Source organism: Perca flavescens, chromosome 11 (assembly GCF_004354835.1).
Source record: "Perca flavescens isolate YP-PL-M2 chromosome 11, PFLA_1.0, whole genome shotgun sequence".
NCBI lineage: Eukaryota > Metazoa > Chordata > Actinopteri > Perciformes > Percidae > Perca > Perca flavescens.
In genome coordinates this window covers 21,026,344-21,046,710 of record NC_041341.1, presented here as the reverse complement: position 1 = coordinate 21,046,710, position 20,367 = coordinate 21,026,344, and the positions used below count along the sequence as shown (strand labels likewise).

Genomic DNA, 20,367 nt, shown 5'->3' with positions numbered 1-20,367 from the left:
GTTTTGAGATAGCTCTGGTTTGTTTTTTGAATGAAAAAAAAATTCAACGTCATGCTGTAAGTACAACATAAAATCCATTTGTATAAATTGTGTCTTGTGCAAGTTGGTTTTAAGAAGAACTCGACTGCTGTGTAGAATTAAAGGCTCACCTTTGATTTTAATCAATTGTTTTAATATTCTGTAAATGCTGTCACAAATGCAATCAATCTATTGGAGGCCCAAACATTATTAGCATCCAAAATTACAATAATCAACAGTGATAACATTATTACAGGAAATTCACACTATACTGTCAACATTTTGTCATCCAGTGTCCGGTTCAGTTAACTGCAGTGGTGATTCATTGCTTGGTTCAGTGTTTAACTAGAGTCCATGTTTTTAGAGTCATCTTTACTTGGGTAAGTTGATACACAATATTCACAGAACATTTTATTTATTTCAAACCATAAATATGTCTGGAATTAATCTCACTGTAGCGGTCAAGTTTTCACGTTTCGTTACGTAATGTATGGAACATTACAGAAGTTTGTAATAAACTGTAGAGCATTCTGACTAAAACATTCGGACGTTGTCTAAAGCACGTATTCCTCTCCATCATGTACTTTTAGAACATCCATGCAAAAGGTTTTGTGTCCAAAATCACTCCCTGTTCACCAAATGGTGTACTATAAGTGAAAATTATGCACTATAGCTTGCTCTCAAACATCTCAACAACTGGACAAAGAAAGTAGTCTCCATGACATAGAGGCCACCTTTTGTAAATAGTATATTTTGGGCAATTCCATGCCTTTTATTAGTGAGATGAGAGAGATGGGAAGGACTCCCTGGCTCAACTCAAACCAGATATGTTATGGTTCATATACGTTGCCTTTAACTCTAAATTTTAAAACCGTGCCGCATTACCCCTGCAAGGGATGACACAATATAATCACTATTCACAAGTGTCCAATGTCCCAATTTACTATTCACTACACAGCACACTATTGAGTGTCTATTATAAACGGAATAACGAATGAGTAAGCGAGGGAGTGATTTCAGACAGCCTCTGTCGAAACATCTTAAGGATGTTATTAAAACATTTAGTGTTAAGTGTGTTCAACACTCATGAAACCAGAATTGCCAGCTGGGAGCGACCTATGACCATGTAAACCCAAGTCTCCGCTTTGTATCTTGAATATCTACGGCCTCATTAAGCTTTTTAATGTTCTGGGTGGCACCAGAGACATATTTGGGCATTTGAGCACCGCTACGGTCCTGAACGAGGTATCTAGGCTTGACTCCGTTAGAAATGGGACCGAGCCCTCCTCCAACCCCTTCCCCTGCGGCTTTGCAAAGTGGAAACACATTTCGCTGAGCCTCCGCCGCTGCGCTGATGATGTGCCGTGAATACTGTTGAAACAGGTTTTCCTCTTCAGCGATGAGCTCTGCGGTCTTCACTTCAAACTCATGTTCCTCTCTTCTCAGCTGCTGATGCCGGGCACTTTTTTGAGCCTATATTTAAAGGATGAAAGACAAATGTCAAACTACCACCAAACCCAAATTGTTAATTTTTGCAATGATGTGTGACGGGTTTTAACATTACCATTTGTGTGGCATGGAATTCTTGTAGTTTTCTTCTTTCTTCCTTGATCCTCTGAGTCTTCAGTTGTTGTTTCTCGGAAAATATTCTGTCAGCCTGTTTCTTGGCCTGAAGTCTGTCTCGGGTGTTCTGTTCGTCCATTTTGTCCCTCTGCTCCTTTTCCAGTCTCTGATGAGACAGTGTGTGTTACAGGTGTGAGAACATTGTGTTAGCTGCAGCTGGAGTCTCAGGTGAAACCAGATTTCACTGCAGCTATACCACGAAAAAAATATGTGACAAACTTTTTTTTAACCCACAGGTCACAACCCCACATAAATGACTAAGTAGACATTTAATATTAATGGTTTAACAAAAGCTTTATGCTCCAGTAACTTTGTATTTTGCAGGTGCAGCATCTGAACGTGTGTTACCAGGAATTCTCTGTGTGCAGCGATCGACTCCAACATCGCAGCCTTCTTCTCCTCCTCCTCCCTCTGCCACTGTGCCTGTTTTGCATCCCGCTCAGCGACAGCCTTTGCAGTCCGCTGCTCCTCCGTGTCAGTTTGCTCCTGCTGTGTGACGGTCAGCTTGTCCATGATCCTCTCTCTGTGCATCTGGGCCTCTCTGAAGAATGAAACAACTCACAAGCGTGATCGATATACACTAGGGATCCGTCGTTAGGGTATGTTTGCGATGACTGGCTGTACGAAGCCAGGACAAGGTCGATACTCACTGTTTCGCCGAGTCTTACCTGAACAATTCCTTTTCTTTGTCTTTCCGTAACTTCATCATTTTTTGTTTTGCAGAGAGAAAAAGTTTCCTTTGCTCCTCTTCAGCATTCTGTTTTTGTGCATCTGCCGCTCTTATGATGTCTCTATTGGTGATATGTTCCTGAATACAGAGTATACAGTAGTGAACATATGTTTTATAAAATAAGGATACAAATACTAGATAACCTGCGCTGCTAAGGCCCTACCAGGTGAGCATGCATAATGTCTCTTTTCAGCTTTGCTTGTCTTTCTTCCTCCATTCTTTGCTCCCATTGGTAGAGCTCTTGAAGGCCTTGGGTTTCCTCTCCGTCCTTTTGGTTCTCTATCTTCTGTTGCTCTCTCAGTAGCTTATTTTCCTTGACCCTAAAGAAAAGGAACCATATTCTCAGCTAAATGGTTTTTACTCAAGCCTTCTTCTCAAATTCTTATTTGAAATTGGTCACAACCAGGAACAGCTGTAAAATAAGACATTAAATGCTAGTTCTCATGCAATGTTACCTTACAATAGACAAAATAGAACAGAAATGCATATCTTTGAAATATTTAAATTCTCTGAAGACCCCGACAACTGTTGCATCTGCAGCGTGTTCAAAGCTGCTTGTTGGGTCTGATGTGAGTCTTACTGATTTTTTAGCTGCTCTGCCACAGCCTGTCTCTCAAGCTTTTTCTGAAGTGCTTTCTCCTGCTCCTGTCTCAAGGCTTCATCCTCTCTGCTCTCTACCATATTCAGGAATTCTTTGTCCACATCTTTAGAGGCACTCTTGATTCTTTTCCTCAGTTCGATCTGTGCTTCCCTCTCCTTCAGCACCTCTGTCAGCAAGAGTGCACGCTGTGGAAGTCACAGCAATCATTCAGTATCCCAAAAACATCAAGATATATAGCCAGACATGTACAGGTGACACAATACTTCTCAAGAGATACTAACATGTAATCCTTTAACACGGTCGGTTTGATAATACAGCTGAGTCTTGGCTTTTTCAATGGCCTCTCTCCGCTGTTGCTCCTGATATTTGGCTTCTTCCTTATCAGTCAATTTCCTTTTCTCCTCCTCAATCTCCTCCCGAAGCTTCTTTGCCTCTAGCTTTTTTTGCCTTTGACCCTTTGATAGATGTAAACATATTACTGCAGTATATTGTGCTTCTATTGTGCAACCTTACAAGCAAATAAAATCTGTACAGGCAACTTACAGCGATGGTATTGGACCACAGTTTCACCACTTCTTTTGATTGCAAGTGAAGGGTCTCTCTCTGTTTTGCTGCCTCTCTCGTTCTCTCCTTGTCTCTATTAACCCGGTTTATTTCATCTTGAATCCTCAGCCATTCAGCCTTGGTTAAGACAGTGACTTGCCGGAGGTCTGGTGGCTGGATCATCCTGCTGGCTTCCTCAACTGAAGACACTATTAGAAAAAGGAGGAAAGAAGACACACTACATCTAGAACACAGTATATTTAAGGGGACTAAAAAAAAGATACACCATCACTTTGTGTAATTTAGGTAGCTGAAGTCCAGATTAATTATTTAAAATAGTTATAGCTACATATTACAGTAATGCTTTTGTCTAGAATGTTCTACGATGCTTTTTTTATGTTGAAAGTTTACATTTTGTAATTGCACATGGAATTGAAGAACATATATCATTCTGAATGATTTGGGATCAAGTGAGGAATTGCCTTTTGACATTTATAAACATTTTAGTTTTGTCTTTTGGTGGCTAACGTTAGTCAAAAGAGCCTTCATGGGGTGAGGTTGCACTGGAGTGTTTCTGTTTCTGACCATGCATATGCGAAATATAAATATACGCAAAAATAATACTGTGCAGTGATATTAAATATCTGTAGCATTGCACAGGAAGTTGTTTTCTTTTGAAAGCGTCTGCATGTTTTTTTGTGGGATAGATGCAAAATAATTAAATAACTCGTGTGTTTTCGGAGCCATGTCTTAAATTGTTCTGACTTTAGTTTAACGTTTACAATATTAAAAGGCGGCTGTCACCATCAAAGACTTCTGTCTATTAGCGTTAGCCATGACAGTTAACGTTAGCCAGCTTAGCTAGTTTAGCTAACGTTACCCTCAGTAAAGTTTGTTTTTTTTATCTCTCACCTCTTTTACTGGAGCCTCTTCTTCGGCCGTACTGAACCACCGATGCCATTTGTATTAGATATATATATATATTATTATTATTATTATTATTTAAATAGGCCTACTACTGCCAAATAAAACAGTTGATAAATAAAACCTTTACTGTAGCTAGATAGATAGCATTAACTCTTACCAGGTTACATCATTGACATATATATAAGGGTTACATAGCTACAGCTTTCAGTGTCCGCATTTGTTGCATTGTATCTAGGCAACGGCGGAACTAATCTGAAGCATATCCGCTAATGGACGACAGGTGGCACTGTGCTTTATTTATTTATTTTATTACTTTATTGTGGACCTTTTCCACAACAGACTTGTCATTATAGGAAAAGTACAGCTGAAATGGATAACCTTAACGATGGCTCAATTCCATCAAGTGTTCCAGTAAGCTATTTCAGTGAGTCAGCATGAACAATACCAGGGCCTCTCCTAAGTGGAATGCATATGTATCATCAATGGTTTGGAATACACCTGTGCTTTTCCTACTATGACATGTCAACATGTCTGCCGTGAAAAAGGTCTATAAAAGACAATATCCTGTATACAACACATATAGGACATACAAAGACACACAAACTACAACATTGACATTACAAGGCCGAGGGGTACAGGCAAAGAGGACAACAAGGTTTTTTATTCAAAAGTCTAAATCAAACAACCAACATCATTCCAAGATGCTTCAAAATCAGTCCTGCAAAGTCCCAAAGGTTGTGTATAATAGCATTGTCCTCATCAGAGTTCTTTGAATTGTTATGGCATCCACATTGAGTTAATTCTTTAAAAAAATGCTGGCACCTTTGCGTTTTTTTCAAATCAATGCAACATTTCTTTCAGAAAAATATATTAAAAAAAAATGTTTACAAGTATTTCTTTGGTTTACTGTGTAACACATAAGACAAATGTTATGTCAAACAAAAATCTTACTAGGGATTCGGGAGTCAGACCAAGTCACAATATTATTGGAACCTGTAAGACATAATTGGATTTTAAGCAGGTGATTCCTATAATTTGTAATTAAACTCATTTGTAATTCAACTACTGGTAGTTTAAATAGAGAACAGCTGATCCATATTCTGCTGTATTGTGTCAGTGTGTCTATCACGCTGGAAGTCAGACAAGATGATATCGGAGCACGGACAATCCCAAAGCTACACGTCCATTTCTACAGACCTGTTCCTGTGTACTCTGTACGTCATAGGCCTTTTTCAAAGGGGACATTTTGAAATGGCTTACTGGGACACTTAACAATACAAATTAACTATATAACACTCATACAGATTCTGCATACACACAACCTGTGTTATAAAATCTAGTGGTGAAAGCAGATAATGGCATGAATGGGGCTGTCATGTGCATCTTATATAGTCATGTGATGAACGGCGTCTGTTAAATTTAGATTAAAATGGACTTGTCTGACCTGTTTAATGAAGGAATGAACAAGATAAGGTCTCCAACTTTAAAAGACAACTAAAAAAATATTTCTTATTAACCTACATCTAATATAAAACTGTTTTTTTTCATGGACTACTGGGATGTATGTGTATGATTGTATGTGTATGTAATGTTATGTATGTACTGGTGCGCCTCTCGCGTGCAACTAGTCATCATCATTTGTGGTAATTGTGTATTCTATAGTTTGTATCACTACTTTTTATTGATTCATGGGCCCCCACCTATAAGCTTTTCTAGCTTCTTTGGGGGACCCATTCACTCTACCCAATTCATCTTGTACCCCCCCAGCTGTATTATTGTAATGTTTCAAGTGGTATTGTGAATAAAGAAAAAAAAAAAAAAAAAAAGTATACAATGAAGGATATAACAAGGGTAGAACGTTTGATATTCTTTGGAGGATTAAAATTATTTCAACAAAAACACCTACATTATATATACATTCTGTACCTGTGCGTGATAAACATAATCAAGGACCCTGAACAAACTGCTCAACATTTTGGACAATGACTGTCATCCACTCCACAACACTATCACAAAGCAGAAGAGCATGATCAGCTCAAGACCACGCACTGCCATGCACCACTGACAGACTGAGAAAGACATTTGTCCCCAGGGCCATACAACTCTACAATGCTTCACAAAAGGGAAGAGGAGAGAGAGAGACTTCTCTGCATAGCCTGTCTGCCTCTCGGCCCTCTCCACCACTTCCACTACTTCCTATAAAAATAACAATAACAATAACAATAGTTATACTGACTGTCCACTGGCCCACTGTTTACTGCTTTATTCTCTGTCCATATTCTCTTATATTGTCCATATTTAATGCTGGTCTCTAGATTTTATCCTTGCACTATTGGACTTATTTGCACTACCACCATGACACACACTCTCATAGATGCATTCTGCATGTGGATTTTTTAGTTAGTATCTTTTTGTTTATTGTACATATTATTCATGTGGATCATGTCATTTTATCATCCTGTTTATGATGTGTATGTTTTGTGTGATGTCTGCTACGGGGACCTTGAATTTCCCCTTGGGGGATCAATAAAGTATCTATCTAATCTAATCTATCTATCTATCTATCTATCTATCTATCTATCTATCTATCTATCTATCTATCTATCTATCTATCTATTATACTTATCTATCTATCACCTACCTACCTACTAGAGGTGTTGAAATTAATCAAATAATCAATGCATTGAATCATGGACATGGACGATGCTGCATTGATAATCGGCAGGCTCATAATCAATTATTTCTGTTTACAATTTAATGTAGGCCTAACAACATTTCTGTTTACATATTCTGTTATGTTTTGCACATTCAAGAAGTGCCATGTGCTCAGTGCTTTAGTTTGATGTATCCAATTTATTTAGTATTAGAGCACTGCAGAATGTTTTGTTTTTGAAGCTTGAAAAGCTATGAATTAAATATCCTACATGGCTTTAATAGAAAAATGTATTTGACGCATCATGATGCATCGAGATATCGAATCGAATTGAATCGCTGACCTAATAATTGTAATCGAATCAGGAGATCAGTGAAGCTTCACACCTCTACTACCTACCTATCGATCACCTACCTACCTACCTATATATCTATTATAGGCCTACTTACATATCTACCTATATCTATCACTTACCTACATATCTACCTACCTACCTATCTGTCTTTCTTTCTTTCTTTCTTTCTTTCTTTTGAATGCATGCTAACAGTGAGAATGCAAAACATCGGAATACTTCTTCTACCATTTAATTGTTGATGGCTTGATGCTCGCATCAAACTGGCACGTTACGTCAGAGCAGAGTCGGGTTTATTTGAAAGGGGGCTGTCCTAAATCAGAGAAAACCTTTCAAAACCAGCAGAGGGAAAGCCATTCCCTGCGTCCTTCACTCCGGCTCCCCAACACTAGTTACCACCACCAACAACCCGAAGAGAAAAACATCAACATGGCACCTATCTTCATCAAGACGATTTTAATCAGTGAAAGTGTTGACCCTCGCTGCAAGACTATTCTGGAGGAAAATGGCATCCGAGTTACGGAAAAACAGAATATGAAAAAGGATGAATTGATGGCGGAGATTAAGGTAAAGTTGGCACTCGAGTAGGGTACTGCGTACTGCTTTCACATGCACCGGGTGTTGTTTCTACGCAGCATGCAATCTTTTGCAAAAGTTTAGCTTTAGCTAGCATCATTTTAAAAAGCTCGTATCATTGTTGCCGCTGCAGTGGGGAAGTAAAAGGCAAAAAAGTAAGCCTCTCGGGGGTTTTTTTCATGTAAAGTTTAATGTAAAATGTGTGCATTTTTAATACTCACGCGCTTTTCTTTTGACTGGGACAAGCATTTTGCCGGGTGTGACTATTGATTGTACATTTAGTACCGCCCCCGCCCCTTGGGAAGCTGATGCAACTCATCTCTGACTTTTCCGCATCACTTTCTCTGATGCCACATGCGGCAGATTGGCAACCTTTATCAGGAGGCTGTGCATGTAATAATAAAAATATACATATATATCTTTGTGCAATTTAGATTTGTCAGATTAGATCGGTTGCAGTGGAAATGTTGCCATTCAAACTGAATTGATTGCAGTGTTTTGCAGTCGATCCAGGGCTGGACTATCCCACTGTTAGGCCCTTGGGCAAAAGTAAGCTATATGGTCCCCCTTTTCCCCCTATACCCCTCTCTTGGTAGGCAAGCCAGCTTTAGTTGACCCAGACAACCTGAGAGGTCTCGATGGTTCACAATGTAGCAGCAGATCAGAAATGTATTTTGGCCCTAAACCATTCCTTGCTTTATAAACCAACAGTAGTGTTTTGAAATCAATTATTGGAGAGACAGGAAGCCAATGTAAAGACTTTTTAGAACTGAGTGATGTGATGTGATGTTACCCTCAACCCAGTAAGTCTCATAAACTGTTCCTACCTGCCCTCCTGTGTGCTGTGTGTCAGTTACAGTGCTTTCACACTGGTTGCTAGGTTCTTTTTAATCTGAACCCAAAACAAAGACATGTTGCCTTTTTTTTTTTTTTTTTTTGTTCTACTGGTCAGATTTATGTTTACACTGGCTTTTTACAAATGAACAAAGAGGAGTAAACATGAAGGCATATTTACTGAGTGGTAGATTATTCACTAATCAGTTTTTGATTACTACTTATGAGTAGGCCTATATTTATCTTTTCTGGTGTTCACAAAGAGCTCACGAAAAAGTAATTAATTATGAACATTATTAGTCAAGGCTCCAACTGGACCCCATGTATAGGCTTTCCATAAATTGCAATTAAAGACAAGAAACGTGGCCAAAAGAAGCATTTTGTACCATAATAATACCGGAGCATAGTTACTGTGTTGTCGCTGCATTTCTCTCGCTTTATTATTGGGGAACTGTTAAAATACTCCCGAGTAGGACACCAGTTAAACGCACCTCTGGTTCAACTTTCATCTATCACTTTAAGATAAGTAAGGGAAAATCTTCACACTCTCCAGCGGACATGTTACCATGGTTACAATGATCTTGTATAAATAGAGGCCACACATCACTTGCACAGATTGGGAGAAAGCTTTGTTAACCGCACATGATCAGCTGTTTTTAAGCTATTGAATTTATGCAACAACAAAAAACACACATGTTGTTATCACATAGGCCTTTGGGTTGGTCGGTTTGCTTTCCCACCATAAATTAACCGCACCAGAGTCTGGAAGCAGACCAAAACTCTCCTTTTCAGGCGGTCTCAGTCCTGTTGTTATTCTGCACCAGATTTAGCTAATGTGACAGCTTTCACATTAGCCCAAACAAACTTTACTAACGGGGCAAATAAGGTTAGGTGCAAAAGCATTCTTACTTTGTGATAACATGAGAAGACGCATGTATTTAACTTTGTACCATGTAAATTGTAACTAAAAACATTTTGTTGTATTAAAACTACCTTTTTTACAAAATGCTCCTCTATAAAACAGAGCCACAAGATGAGGTAATAATCAGGGTTTTAAGGCCCTTATCATGTCCATTTATATTGTGCTGTAGTGGTGCAAATGATTAAACATTTTGCATTGATTAATGTACTGCAAAGTAATGGGCAAGGTGACTCTGTGGGTTTAGGGGGCCCTGAAGGTTTTTGGCTGTAACCACAGTCTTATAAAACACAACTGTATGGTTTTTCTAAAAATCCTAGGACTACGATGGCCTTGTGGTTAGATCTGCAACGAAGGTAACATCTGATATCATCAATGCTGCTAATCTCAAAATCATTGGGAGAGCTGGAACTGGTGTGGACAATGTGGATGTTGATGCTGCCACCAAAAAGGGTATTATTGTAATGAAGTAAGTCTCCGCTCTATGCACAAATTTGATTTACTGTGCAGTTTCGATATCATGTACTGTCCATTAACTGTAGACTTTGTTTTCTCCAGCACACCAAGCGGTAACACGATCAGTGCTGCCGAGCTGACATGTGCCCTGCTGATGAGCCTCTCAAGGTGAGATGAGCAATGGTCAACATGCTCAGTCTTTTTAATTGCATTGACGTAATGTAAAAGTGCTATTAATTATGCCGTTCTGTTTGCAGAAATGTGCCTCAAGCTGCAATGTCGATGAAACAAGGGAACTGGGATCGCAAAAAGGTATGCAGAGATTGTAGTTTACCCCCGTGTGCTGTTTGAGTGACCGTGTTTGCAGTTGGCACACAAAGCTATTACTGTCGCATGGTCGGCTCCATTGTTCAGCCCGTCATCACTAATCAGATGTGACACTTGGACAGGGTCATTGTTTTGTTTCTGAATTTTACAGTTCATGGGTGCAGAGCTGTATGGCAAGGTACTCGGAATAGTTGGACTTGGAAGAATTGGAAAGGAAGTCGCCTCAAGAATGCAATCATTTGGCATGAGGGTAAGTAACGAGATTATACATGACAAGACTGGTTGCATTTTTCAGTGGTTAATTGCACTTTGATAATTAGATGAAACAAACATGGCAAGATTAGTCTTTTTTTTTTTTTTTTTTTTTTTTTTTGCTCTCTCTTCTTAGACAATTGGCTATGATCCAATCACTCCTCCTGAGGTGACTGCCAGCTGGGGGGTGGAGCAGATGTCTCTGGAGCAGCTGTGGCCCCAGTGTGACTATATTACTGTCCACACTCCCCTAATGCCCTCTACGGTTGGTGAGTGTCACTGAAGCTCTCATGATTATATAGCCATCATAAATTGTACTTAAAATTTGTGGATTTAAAAAAAAAAAAAAACATTTCCCCCCCAAGGTCTGCTTAATGATGAAACGTTTGCTAAATGCAAGAAAGGAGTAAAGGTTGTGAACTGTGCACGAGGGGGCATCATCGATGAAGCTGCTCTCCTCAGAGCTCTGGAGTCCGGACAGTGCGGAGGAGCAGGACTTGATGTCTTTGTTGAGGCAAGATTATTTGGGCAATAAATAGTGTCTTTAATCACTCATTGATTATTAATAAATGAGGTGCTGCAGCAGCCTACATCTTACTTTGTGTTTATGTTTGGCCACAGGAGCCTCCTAAGAACCGCTCATTGGTCGACCATCCTAATGTCATCAGCTGTCCTCACCTGGGAGCCAGTACGAAGGAGGCTCAGGCTCGCTGTGGGGAGGACATCGCTCTGCAGATTGTGGACATGGTGAAGGGCAAGAAGCTGGTTGGAGCAGTAAGTTCTACTAAGCGTTCTTCTACGTTTTCAAACAAATAAAGTTGGGGGGGACTCGTGAGAGACGGATAAAGAAGAGTGATGAAAATCAATGCAGCAGAGCTTGAAATATTCTGAACTCTAATCCCCAAAATGGGTGAAGCTCCAAAAAAATGCAACTGGATCACATCTTTTATTGGACCCTTCCTCCCTGTTTGTAACGCAGGCTTTCTGTCTAAAAGTAGTTCTCTCTAAGCACAAGCCACAGAGAACATTACCTTAGCTGTTTTCACTTGCTGAGTAGTCGTTTGGAGTCAGAGCTTCACTTTAATATGACATGGTTTGATGGATTTGATTTCTTTTTTTTTTTTTTTTTTTTTTTTTTGTTTAAAAGCATGTAAGGTGAGCTCAGTTCTGTCTTGCAATACTACACTTGCAAAGCAAACAATAAATGCACTTAGTTTGATGCTTAGTTTGTCATATTTTGACATTAAAAATGATTGTACAAATATTGGAAAAGCTAGTTTTTCTTTCTGTAATATTTTTTTATTTGAAGTAAAAAAACAGATTGTTAGCATTTATTTCCATATTTCTAGCAATAAGGCACCATAGTTATTAGTGGTTAGGAGAGATTAAGCTGAAGTAAGTGGAGAAACAAACAAGTATTTACACCGATACAAATACTGCTTGGGTTTGTGTAGCCACCTAAATTGTCCTAAACTGCTCCCCCTAAATGTTAAATGCAGTAATAGAGTTTCACTACATTGTACTGTGTGTATGTGACGATTAAGGAATAAAGTTTGTTTTGTTTTCTCCTTTTTTTTTTTTTTTTTTTTTTTTTTAGGTAAATGCACAGGTTCTGGCCAGCACGTTCTCCCAGGAATCTCACCAGTTGATCAAACTGGGAGAAGCTGTCGGAGCTGTTCTGCAATCATGTGCTACTTCTTCTAAGAAAATGTATAAACGTGTCCAAATCACTACTCAAGGTAAATACTACTGGTCCAACCAGTTTGTGTAACCTGAAGGGGGGGTGTAGTATTGTAATGGTGGGGAATATACTCCCTCTGGTGGTATGATTGTGAAACAGGCGCTATTATAGTAAGTTATGACCATGCAGTTTTTAGTTTTTCTAAAATCAGCATTTTTTTCTTTGAATGTTTCACTTGCTAGTAGTGGCAGTTAACAATATGTACTGTTTTCTTCAAACCAGGGGATTGCATGAAGTCCTCCACTGGTTACATGACTTCATCAGTACTGGTTGGACTGCTGAACCATGAATCTGGCTGCTGCCCGAACCTCATCAACGTACTCAGCCTAGCCAAGGAGTCTGGAATCACGGTACAACCTGAACCCCTACTGGCAAATGCCACATGACAACAATGAGTGTTAAGAAAATAATCTTTTCATACATGTGGACTGTTCAGGTGAACCAGAACCACTGTGCATCTGATGGGGCTGCCAGTGGCGTGTGTAAGGTAGAGATTGTGGCCAACGGCAGCAGCTACAAAGCCAGTGGCTCAGTTCAAGGTGGTGTGCCAGTCCTGTTGGAGCTGAGCGACAGTGTGTTCAAACAGCCGGTCTCTCTCACTGGAAACCTGCTGTTCTTCAAGGCCTCTGCAAGTCCTCAGCTCCTATCTTCAGTGGCTGGTAAGAAACTTTTAAAATGATACAATTAACCAGTATGTTTACAATAAGGCCATAACTGATAGATAGAACTACTGGATGGATCTTAAGCAACATTTTACTCAGTTTTTTTTATTTCTTTTTTTTTAAACTCCATCACAGTGTGTCAAGGACCAATTTTGGCAACAACAATCTCAATAGACCTTTTCAGAGTTTGTAATTTGTAGTGTAATGGTTTACCTTCATAAATTGTGTCTTGTATTCAAGCATTTCACATGAGTAAATGTTTTCATGATTGCCTAGACTGCGTGAGCTCACTGGACCTCACAAAATCACAACTAGTTTCAGAATGACACACATTCATTTTCAAACCTAATATAAACTGTGAAAAGAGAGGACGTTTTAACAATCGGACTTTCAGATCTTCATGTCTACCACAAAATTCATATATCTCTGACCAAACATGTTCTGTACAATACTGGAGAAATCAGAATAAATAAATACTTTCATACCATTTTACCTTCTTTTCCAGGCACGTTCGCAAACATAAACTCATCAACATTCAACAATTCCTATTTCTGATCATCTGTACACCAGAATATTTGTCGTGCCATTTCATGATGTACAGTACAAGTGGGCCTCACACAGCTAAGCTAACTCTGTTTCCCTCCTTTATAATTCTGAATCTGCCAACCTCCATGGCTTCTAGATTTGAGATATAATTAGCAATTTAAACCCATTAGACATTTGTTTAAAATGCACATTTGTCCTTGTAGTGAAGATAATGGGTCGACGCTCAGTCTAGGTGCTAGGTTTTATCACCAGGTTCACGCAAGTGTGTCGGCCAGAACACCACATAAGGCCAAATATTCCAGAGTATGAAAAGAAGAGCTGAGAGATGGTTCTTATTCTATTTATTTCTTCCTCTTTCTTGTGTGTTTGAGTGGGAGTGTGGTTTTTCTTAATTTACTCAACCACAAAGTACTGAACAATCCTAACAACAAGTAGTAAAAGTATAAACATCTTTAAACACAATGTTACATATTTTGACCCGACGTACTGAGTCGGGTGAGCCGAAGCTCGAAACTAGCGTGTACGAACGTGACTATAATTAGCACAATGGTCGCGTAGCGTGGCGACCCCTTAAACTCCTAACTCTAATCTATGTCAAATAGCAGAAATAACAGCTGGTTTTAAAAAGAAATACAATATCACGAGTGATGTGGCAGATATACTTACTCTTCTCATTTACGCACACTCTGAAGAAAGGTGCCGCTCACAACTACAATCCAACTGACCAACTAACTCTATCATACTGCTTATTAACTGTGTGACGTCCGCTATAATATACAAACCAGCACACGCTTTGGCTACCCTGATACCAGCACTGAATAAACGGGAGTAAACGTGAAACATAAAACACAATATGGTCAACTCTAGTAAATAACAGCAACACTAACATAACTTTGGAGCCTTTTCTATAGTCCTTTTTTATTTTTGCTTTTAACAAAACAAACACTTTTTTTGGAGTAAATATTACAATACACATTATTCCTGTAGATAGACAGCGTATCAGTCTCCGCAAAGATTGAATATAGCCTCAGTGGAACAGACGCAGTATACAGTATATCGTATGTTTCATAATATTGTTTGTTAACTTAAGATTTTCAATTTTGATGAAAGGTGGTATTGAGTTATGACTTCTTAGGACTAAATAGCTGTGTTTTTCTTCTTTAAATTTGCACCTATTTTCTCTTTTCCATTGTTTTTTGTTTAGGACTTTTGGCCACAGAGGGAGTGGAGATTGAGTCCTACAGTGCTCCTGCAGATCGCACCGGGGATCTGTGGTATTGTGTGGGGGTGTCCTCTCTCCTGCCAGACCTCAGTGCCTTGAAGCCTTTGGTAAAGGAGGCTGCACAACTCACTATTTAAATGGCCGCAGCAATGCTATCTGAAAAACCTCTTTTTGAGAGTGTCTGAATATAATTGATCCATCTTGGTTTTAGCATTTACAACTAACAGCTTTGTTTAGAAGTTGAACATTTGCGGTTTAAAACTTACATTTTGATAACATTCCAGTGTTTAGATACTTTACATGAACTTTGTTAAAGTAAAAATATAAATAAAAATGTTTCAGTGTCACATGCTGTTCAGTTTGTTGTTTGACCTTTTTAAAGCAGAGGTGTAAAATAAAGTAACTGTAAGAACAATTGTAACAAACTGGCAATTGAGTTTTTTTTTTTTTTTTTTTTATTCAGTGAACTTCACACTTTTACTTACATTTTTAAAGGGATGTACCACACCAAGTTGCCTGTCTATTAAGCACACATGTACAGTTCAACCCAGTCTAATAAAACAGCCCTGCAATGTAACTCTTATTTTGTAAAGTTTAAAATTCAGTTTTTGTGTCCAAAGGAATTTATTTCAATTCCATGGTTCATTTTAAGGCAGTAGTTTATAGTATTTTTATTCCATTACATTGTATATAGGGGTACACATATCTGATTAAAAGCTCCTACATTATGATGCGTCTCCAGTTAACTACCAAACAGCAGTGGTGGGAAGTAAATTTACTCAAGTAGCCTACTGTACTTTAGTACACTTTTGAGGTGGATGCACTTAAGTATTTCCATTTTCTGATATTTACTACTTTTCCACTATATTATTGGAAATATTGTACTTTTCACTCCACTACATTTATTTAATAGCATTATGTTACTCTTTACTTTGCAGATTCAGATAAATAAAACAAAATAAAATGAAGAAATGCATGATCTATTATTAAAATAAGGATAAGACTTAATCCCTTCGTGACATTCACAAGATGCCTGGCAGTAAGAAGTAGAAATTAAGTACCACCATTAAATTACAATTTTCACTGTGACTTCAAAGAATGAACTTTTTAGTTAAAGATTTAAAATGTTTTCCACTTTTAGTAAGTATTAATATTTAAAGACTGTTAATAGGTTACTCTCCTGCGTGCTTGAATTCCATGTACTACTGTTTTACTATAGTACGGACACGCTGATGTGGTCACATGTCTCTGATCTTGTGCAGCAGTGAATATCGTGCACTGTGCCGTTAATCCTTGTTAGGATTAGTTAAAGCCCACACTGAAAGTGGGTTCAAAACGCCATGGCAACGACAAGAATGGGGGTGGGGGGGACATGAATAGTGAAGAGTGCTGTGGCTTCTTGTTTGTGCTGTATTGAAGGCGACGCTCATTTGTATAAGATTTGTATGCTATGTGATGCCTCGTTCTTCTCCGCCTGTTGAGTAGCCTACACTAATAATGCGCCGTCCGTGAGTGCATCACGAGACTGGATGGATGTTATATTTAGGCTCAGGGAGAAAATAGCGCTGTTGGGTGATTCCTCTGTATGGTGGCTTGGTTTTGTCAAGGACCTGCTGGTGGAGACGTGTAGCAGGAGAGAGTAGGAGGAGGGGTGTGGGGGGGGGGGGGGGGTGACCGCTGCACACAAATACCAAAATAGGACAGAGCTGTCTGCGCCAGTCCTGCACGAGCTAAATTGAGGTTCATGTTTTGTTTTTTTTGAAGAGGAGCGTTCAAAGAGGGGACACACTGCCGAGTGTTGAACAGCACGGTTCATTCATGGACATAGGATGAGAGGTAAGCCTGTAGTTTCTCTTCCTAAACCTAGCCTTCTATTTATGAATGAATGCGTAAATAAAGGGACATATTGACATCGCGATTTTGCTTTGCTTTAGCCTACTGCCAGTCTTTACAGCAGATTGTGTAATTTGACCACTGACATAGGCCATTTGCATGTATTTTCCCCCAGATACCATGTCACATAAGCCAGCTGAAATCTACACATACGACTTCTGTGATAGTGGCCATCCAACAGAGCTCCTTGATGCACTCAGGCATTTCTACGTTAGTGGCCTGTTCACCGACGTTGCTCTACAATGTGGCGAGTCCGGACAGGTGTTTCACTGCCACAAGGCGCTGCTGTCAGCCCGCAGCTCATATTTCAAAGTCATGTTCACAGCTGATATGAGGGAGAGGTCAAACAGCGTCATCAAACTCACCGGGGTAGACTGCGGGGTCCTGGGTGTTCTGGTGAACTATGTGTACACAGCTCAGGTGTGTATCACTGCGAGCAACGTGCAGAGCCTGCTGGAGGCTGCAGATCTCCTGCAGTTCCTTTCTGTGAAACAAGCATGCGAGGAGTTTCTCATTCGCCTCCTGGATGTGGACAACTGCCTGGGGATGCATGCTTTTGCTGAGCTGCACCTGTGTCCCAGCCTGGAGAGGGAGGCCCGCAGAGTGATGCTGAGCAGGTTCACGGAGCTCATTCAGCAGGACGAGTTCCTAGAACTGGATCATGGGAACATGACTTCACTTTTGACCGCTCAGAACCTCACCGTTCAGAGGGACGATCTGTTGATAGATGCTGTGGCTAAGTGGGTGACCCATGACTTGAATAATCGTGTTCACTGTGCTGCAGAGTTGCTGCACTCCATCCATCTGGACCTGGATGAGATTGACTTTAAAGCTACTTTAGATGTGCACAAACCATGCTTGCTGAACAGTGAAGGGAAGCTTAAATCTATGATCATTCAGGCTTTAAGGTCCAATGGCAAGGAGATGTCTGCAAGCAGAAAAATGTCTTCCAGCATGTATGTCATCGGCGGATACTACTGGCATCCTCTTTGTGAGGTTCACATATGGGATCCTATCAGCAACACCTGGGTTCAAGGAAAAGACATGCCTGACCACGCAAGAGAGAGCTACAGCATCAGTTTACTTGGAGCAAATATCTATGTGACTGGTGGTTACAGGACAAACACTGTTGAGGCTCTGGACACAGTTTCAGTTTATAACTGTGACTATGATGAATGGACCGAGGGTTGCTCCATGATCACAGCGAGATACTACCACTGCTCTGTGGCTTTGCATGGCTGTATTTATGCCATCGGAGGCTACAGAGGAGGAGCACCAGAGCAAGAGACAGAATATTATGATCCATTGAAAAAGAAATGGTTCCCTTTGGCCAAAATGATCCAAGGTATGCAAAATATTAAGCGATGTAGGCATTGATGCACTGAAGAGGAAGGAGAAAGAATAAATTACTGTTGAGAAAACAATCTCACTATAGGCTCAATTTAGTAGCTGTATTGGAGTTTCTGATTTGTATTAGCAGATTGAAGTTGGTTTAATGGCATTCTTGATTCCCTTTTTTTTTCTGAGCACTTTAAGGACTTCTTGTCCATGTTGGCCTAAAATCTGAGTTTCAGAGTAATTTACCTTCCATCTGCTGATGAAGATCGTGTGATTTGATTGAAAGCTCCTAAATAGCTTCTAAATTGAACTTGTGGTTCCTGATTGGTTCCTGTGGTTACTAATTGAAAGTCAATGTTATTATTTTTATGTTTATTGGGCTTATTGAGCCTAAAGGTTCATTCTTGTCCTTGTGAATAGCAGTTTAACAAAACATTTAACACACGTTCCACTTACTTGTCTTCCTTCTGAGCTTTCAGCCACATCTCAGGTCCATCATCAGTTTGCTCAGTTGCCATGGTTATGCTTCAATTGTCATCAACAACTGAATCATTTCTTGAACCTAGATATAGCTGGAAGCCCCAAAATAAATTGACAAGGGGAAATTGAGTTTTAAAAAAGTGCATGCTTTTACATTTTTTCAACTTAAAGCTGCACTAAACAATATTTTTATATTAACACTGGATCACATGAGTACTTGTGATTGTTCCGCTCATTGGTTTGGTTTGATGGCCCACGACTTTATGAATTAGTTCACTCTCACTGCTTTTATCAACATTATCAGACACAGGCAGCTGGTTATTAGTGAAAAAAGTTCTGATAAACCCATTGTATGCTACCTGCCCAGCACCAAAAGACAGACAGGCAAAGTTAGTTAGATAGCTAGTGAAAATAGTGAAGGGATTTACTGGCTAAATGGCCAGATGAATTCTAAAGTTGCTGTAGATCTGTTGAATGTGTAAATAAGCAACTGTTTATTACATGTTTTCTATATCAACATAAGGCGATTGTATATGTCAGTGTTGTGTTTTCAGCTTGTTGCGCTTTCCCCAAAAGGTTTTAATAAATGCAGGTTTAAGTTTTATTAACATTTATAGACATGAGTAATTGATCAAATGATACCTTTAACCTCTGTTTCCTTTGAAGGTGTAGGAAATGCCACTGCCTGTGTAATGGGAGATAAAATCTATGTGACCGGAGGTCACTATGGGTACAGAGGAAACTGCACCTATGAAAAAATCCAAGTCTACAAGCCAGATGTCAATGAGTGGAGTATCATTACAATAAGTCCACATCCAGGTATGAGAATGAGAAGAAATAGGAATACAAAAATGCTCATTACTGTATTCTAATTTGAAATCCTCTGTTTTCAGAGTACGGGCTGTGCTCTGTGTCTCTCGACAACAAGCTGTATTTGGTGGGTGGACAGACGACTATCGCAGACTGCTACGACATAGAGAGAGACAAATGGAGACCAATATCAGTGATGAAGGAGAGGAGGATGGAGTGTGGGGCGGTGGTAATAAATGGTTGTATTTATGTAACAGGGGGATACTCATACTCAAAAGGGACTTATCTGCAGAGCATTGAGAAATATGACCCTGAGCTGGACTCTTGGGAGATTGTGGGGACTCTTCCAAGCCCAGCCAGATCACATGGAAGTGTTTGCGTTTACAGTGTTTAGTGTCAAACCCTTATCACATCATTTTGTCCCAAATGAATCAGATGGTGAATTGTATTCTGTCAAAGTCTGCAAATGTCAGGTACACACTATCACACAAGATGTCGAGTTAGCACATTATACCTGCCTTTATAGGGCTACACATTTGCCAAACTGTGAATACACTAATAATAAGCATTACACTTAATCTCAGGGGCTTCACAAGTAGCATTTTAGTTAACTTTTGGGTATTTCTGTTTTTATGGATTGAAAGAAAAGACTAAGATTTAGAAAAAATAGTATTATTTAAAACTTAAATATACATATACACGGAATCCACCTGCGACTACTGATGCATGTTTTTTTTTAAATTTTTTAAATACAACTGTACTATTACTTGATTAAATAAATTACGACCTGTATGATGTGATTTCTGCCTGAATTTATCAGTGAGCTCCATACAAGGTACATTGGACAACTTGCATTACATTGTA

General features: G+C 39.4%; 3 protein-coding genes and 1 long non-coding RNA gene across 5 annotated transcripts; 3 read left to right on the top strand and 1 right to left on the bottom strand.

Annotated features, from left to right (window-relative positions):
• Positions 1 to 132: 132 nt before the first annotated feature.
• On the bottom strand, positions 133 to 8,291 carry cfap210 (cilia and flagella associated protein 210). Of its 2 annotated transcripts, none has more exons than XM_028590526.1 (9): positions 8,245 to 8,291; positions 3,516 to 3,724; positions 3,254 to 3,427; positions 2,952 to 3,157; positions 2,535 to 2,691; positions 2,310 to 2,449; positions 1,990 to 2,182; positions 1,583 to 1,747; positions 133 to 1,491 (listed from the first exon to the last, which is right to left on the bottom strand). In XM_028590526.1, the coding sequence occupies exons 1-9, from the start codon at positions 8,270 to 8,272 to the stop codon at positions 1,135 to 1,137; spliced, it is 1,629 nt and encodes a 542-aa protein (XP_028446327.1). In that variant the 5' UTR covers positions 8,273 to 8,291; the 3' UTR covers positions 133 to 1,134. The 2 variants fall into 2 exon arrangements, with proteins under 2 accessions (XP_028446327.1, XP_028446326.1); XM_028590525.1 differs by lacking the exon at positions 8,245 to 8,291 and adding an exon at positions 4,428 to 4,656.
• Positions 655 to 4,298, top strand: LOC114563722 (uncharacterized). The gene is made up of 4 exons (XR_003693672.1): positions 655 to 1,877; positions 1,966 to 2,240; positions 2,365 to 2,537; positions 3,645 to 4,298. It is a non-coding gene; the product is annotated as an uncharacterized LOC114563722 (long non-coding RNA).
• phgdh (phosphoglycerate dehydrogenase) lies at positions 7,740 to 15,397 on the top strand. Its single transcript, XM_028590524.1, has 12 exons — positions 7,740 to 8,014; positions 10,097 to 10,245; positions 10,335 to 10,400; positions 10,490 to 10,544; positions 10,711 to 10,809; positions 10,948 to 11,080; positions 11,177 to 11,325; positions 11,433 to 11,585; positions 12,409 to 12,550; positions 12,775 to 12,902; positions 12,989 to 13,211; positions 14,965 to 15,397. Exons 1-12 carry the CDS (start codon positions 7,877 to 7,879, stop codon positions 15,117 to 15,119), a joined length of 1,590 nt encoding a protein of 529 aa, XP_028446325.1. The 5' UTR covers positions 7,740 to 7,876; the 3' UTR covers positions 15,120 to 15,397.
• Positions 15,398 to 16,671: 1,274 nt separating this feature from the next.
• klhl23 (kelch-like family member 23) lies at positions 16,672 to 20,295 on the top strand. The gene is made up of 4 exons (XM_028591354.1): positions 16,672 to 16,818; positions 16,991 to 18,220; positions 19,360 to 19,512; positions 19,587 to 20,295. Exons 1-4 carry the CDS (start codon positions 16,812 to 16,814, stop codon positions 19,895 to 19,897), a joined length of 1,701 nt encoding a protein of 566 aa, XP_028447155.1. The 5' UTR covers positions 16,672 to 16,811; the 3' UTR covers positions 19,898 to 20,295.
• The last annotated feature ends 72 nt before the right edge of the window (positions 20,296 to 20,367 follow it).

Coding starts and splice junctions, on each gene's coding strand:
- cfap210 (XM_028590525.1), bottom strand. CDS start 4,476: ATGGCATCGGTGGTTCAGTACGGCCGAAGAAGAGGCTCCAGTAAAAGA. Junction 3,725..4,427: donor AAGAGGCTCCAGTAAAAGAG/GTGAGAGATAAA, acceptor TTTTTCTAATAG/TGTCTTCAGTTGAGGAAGCC. Junction 3,158..3,253: donor ACCGTGTTAAAGGATTACAT/GTTAGTATCTCT, acceptor TGACTTCCACAG/CGTGCACTCTTGCTGACAGA.
- klhl23 (XM_028591354.1), top strand. Junction 18,221..19,359: donor TTTGGCCAAAATGATCCAAG/GTATGCAAAATA, acceptor TTTCCTTTGAAG/GTGTAGGAAATGCCACTGCC. Junction 19,513..19,586: donor TACAATAAGTCCACATCCAG/GTATGAGAATGA, acceptor CTCTGTTTTCAG/AGTACGGGCTGTGCTCTGTG.
- phgdh (XM_028590524.1), top strand. CDS start 7,877: ATGGCACCTATCTTCATCAAGACGATTTTAATCAGTGAAAGTGTTGAC. Junction 10,545..10,710: donor GGAACTGGGATCGCAAAAAG/GTATGCAGAGAT, acceptor TGAATTTTACAG/TTCATGGGTGCAGAGCTGTA. Junction 10,810..10,947: donor TGCAATCATTTGGCATGAGG/GTAAGTAACGAG, acceptor CTCTCTTCTTAG/ACAATTGGCTATGATCCAAT.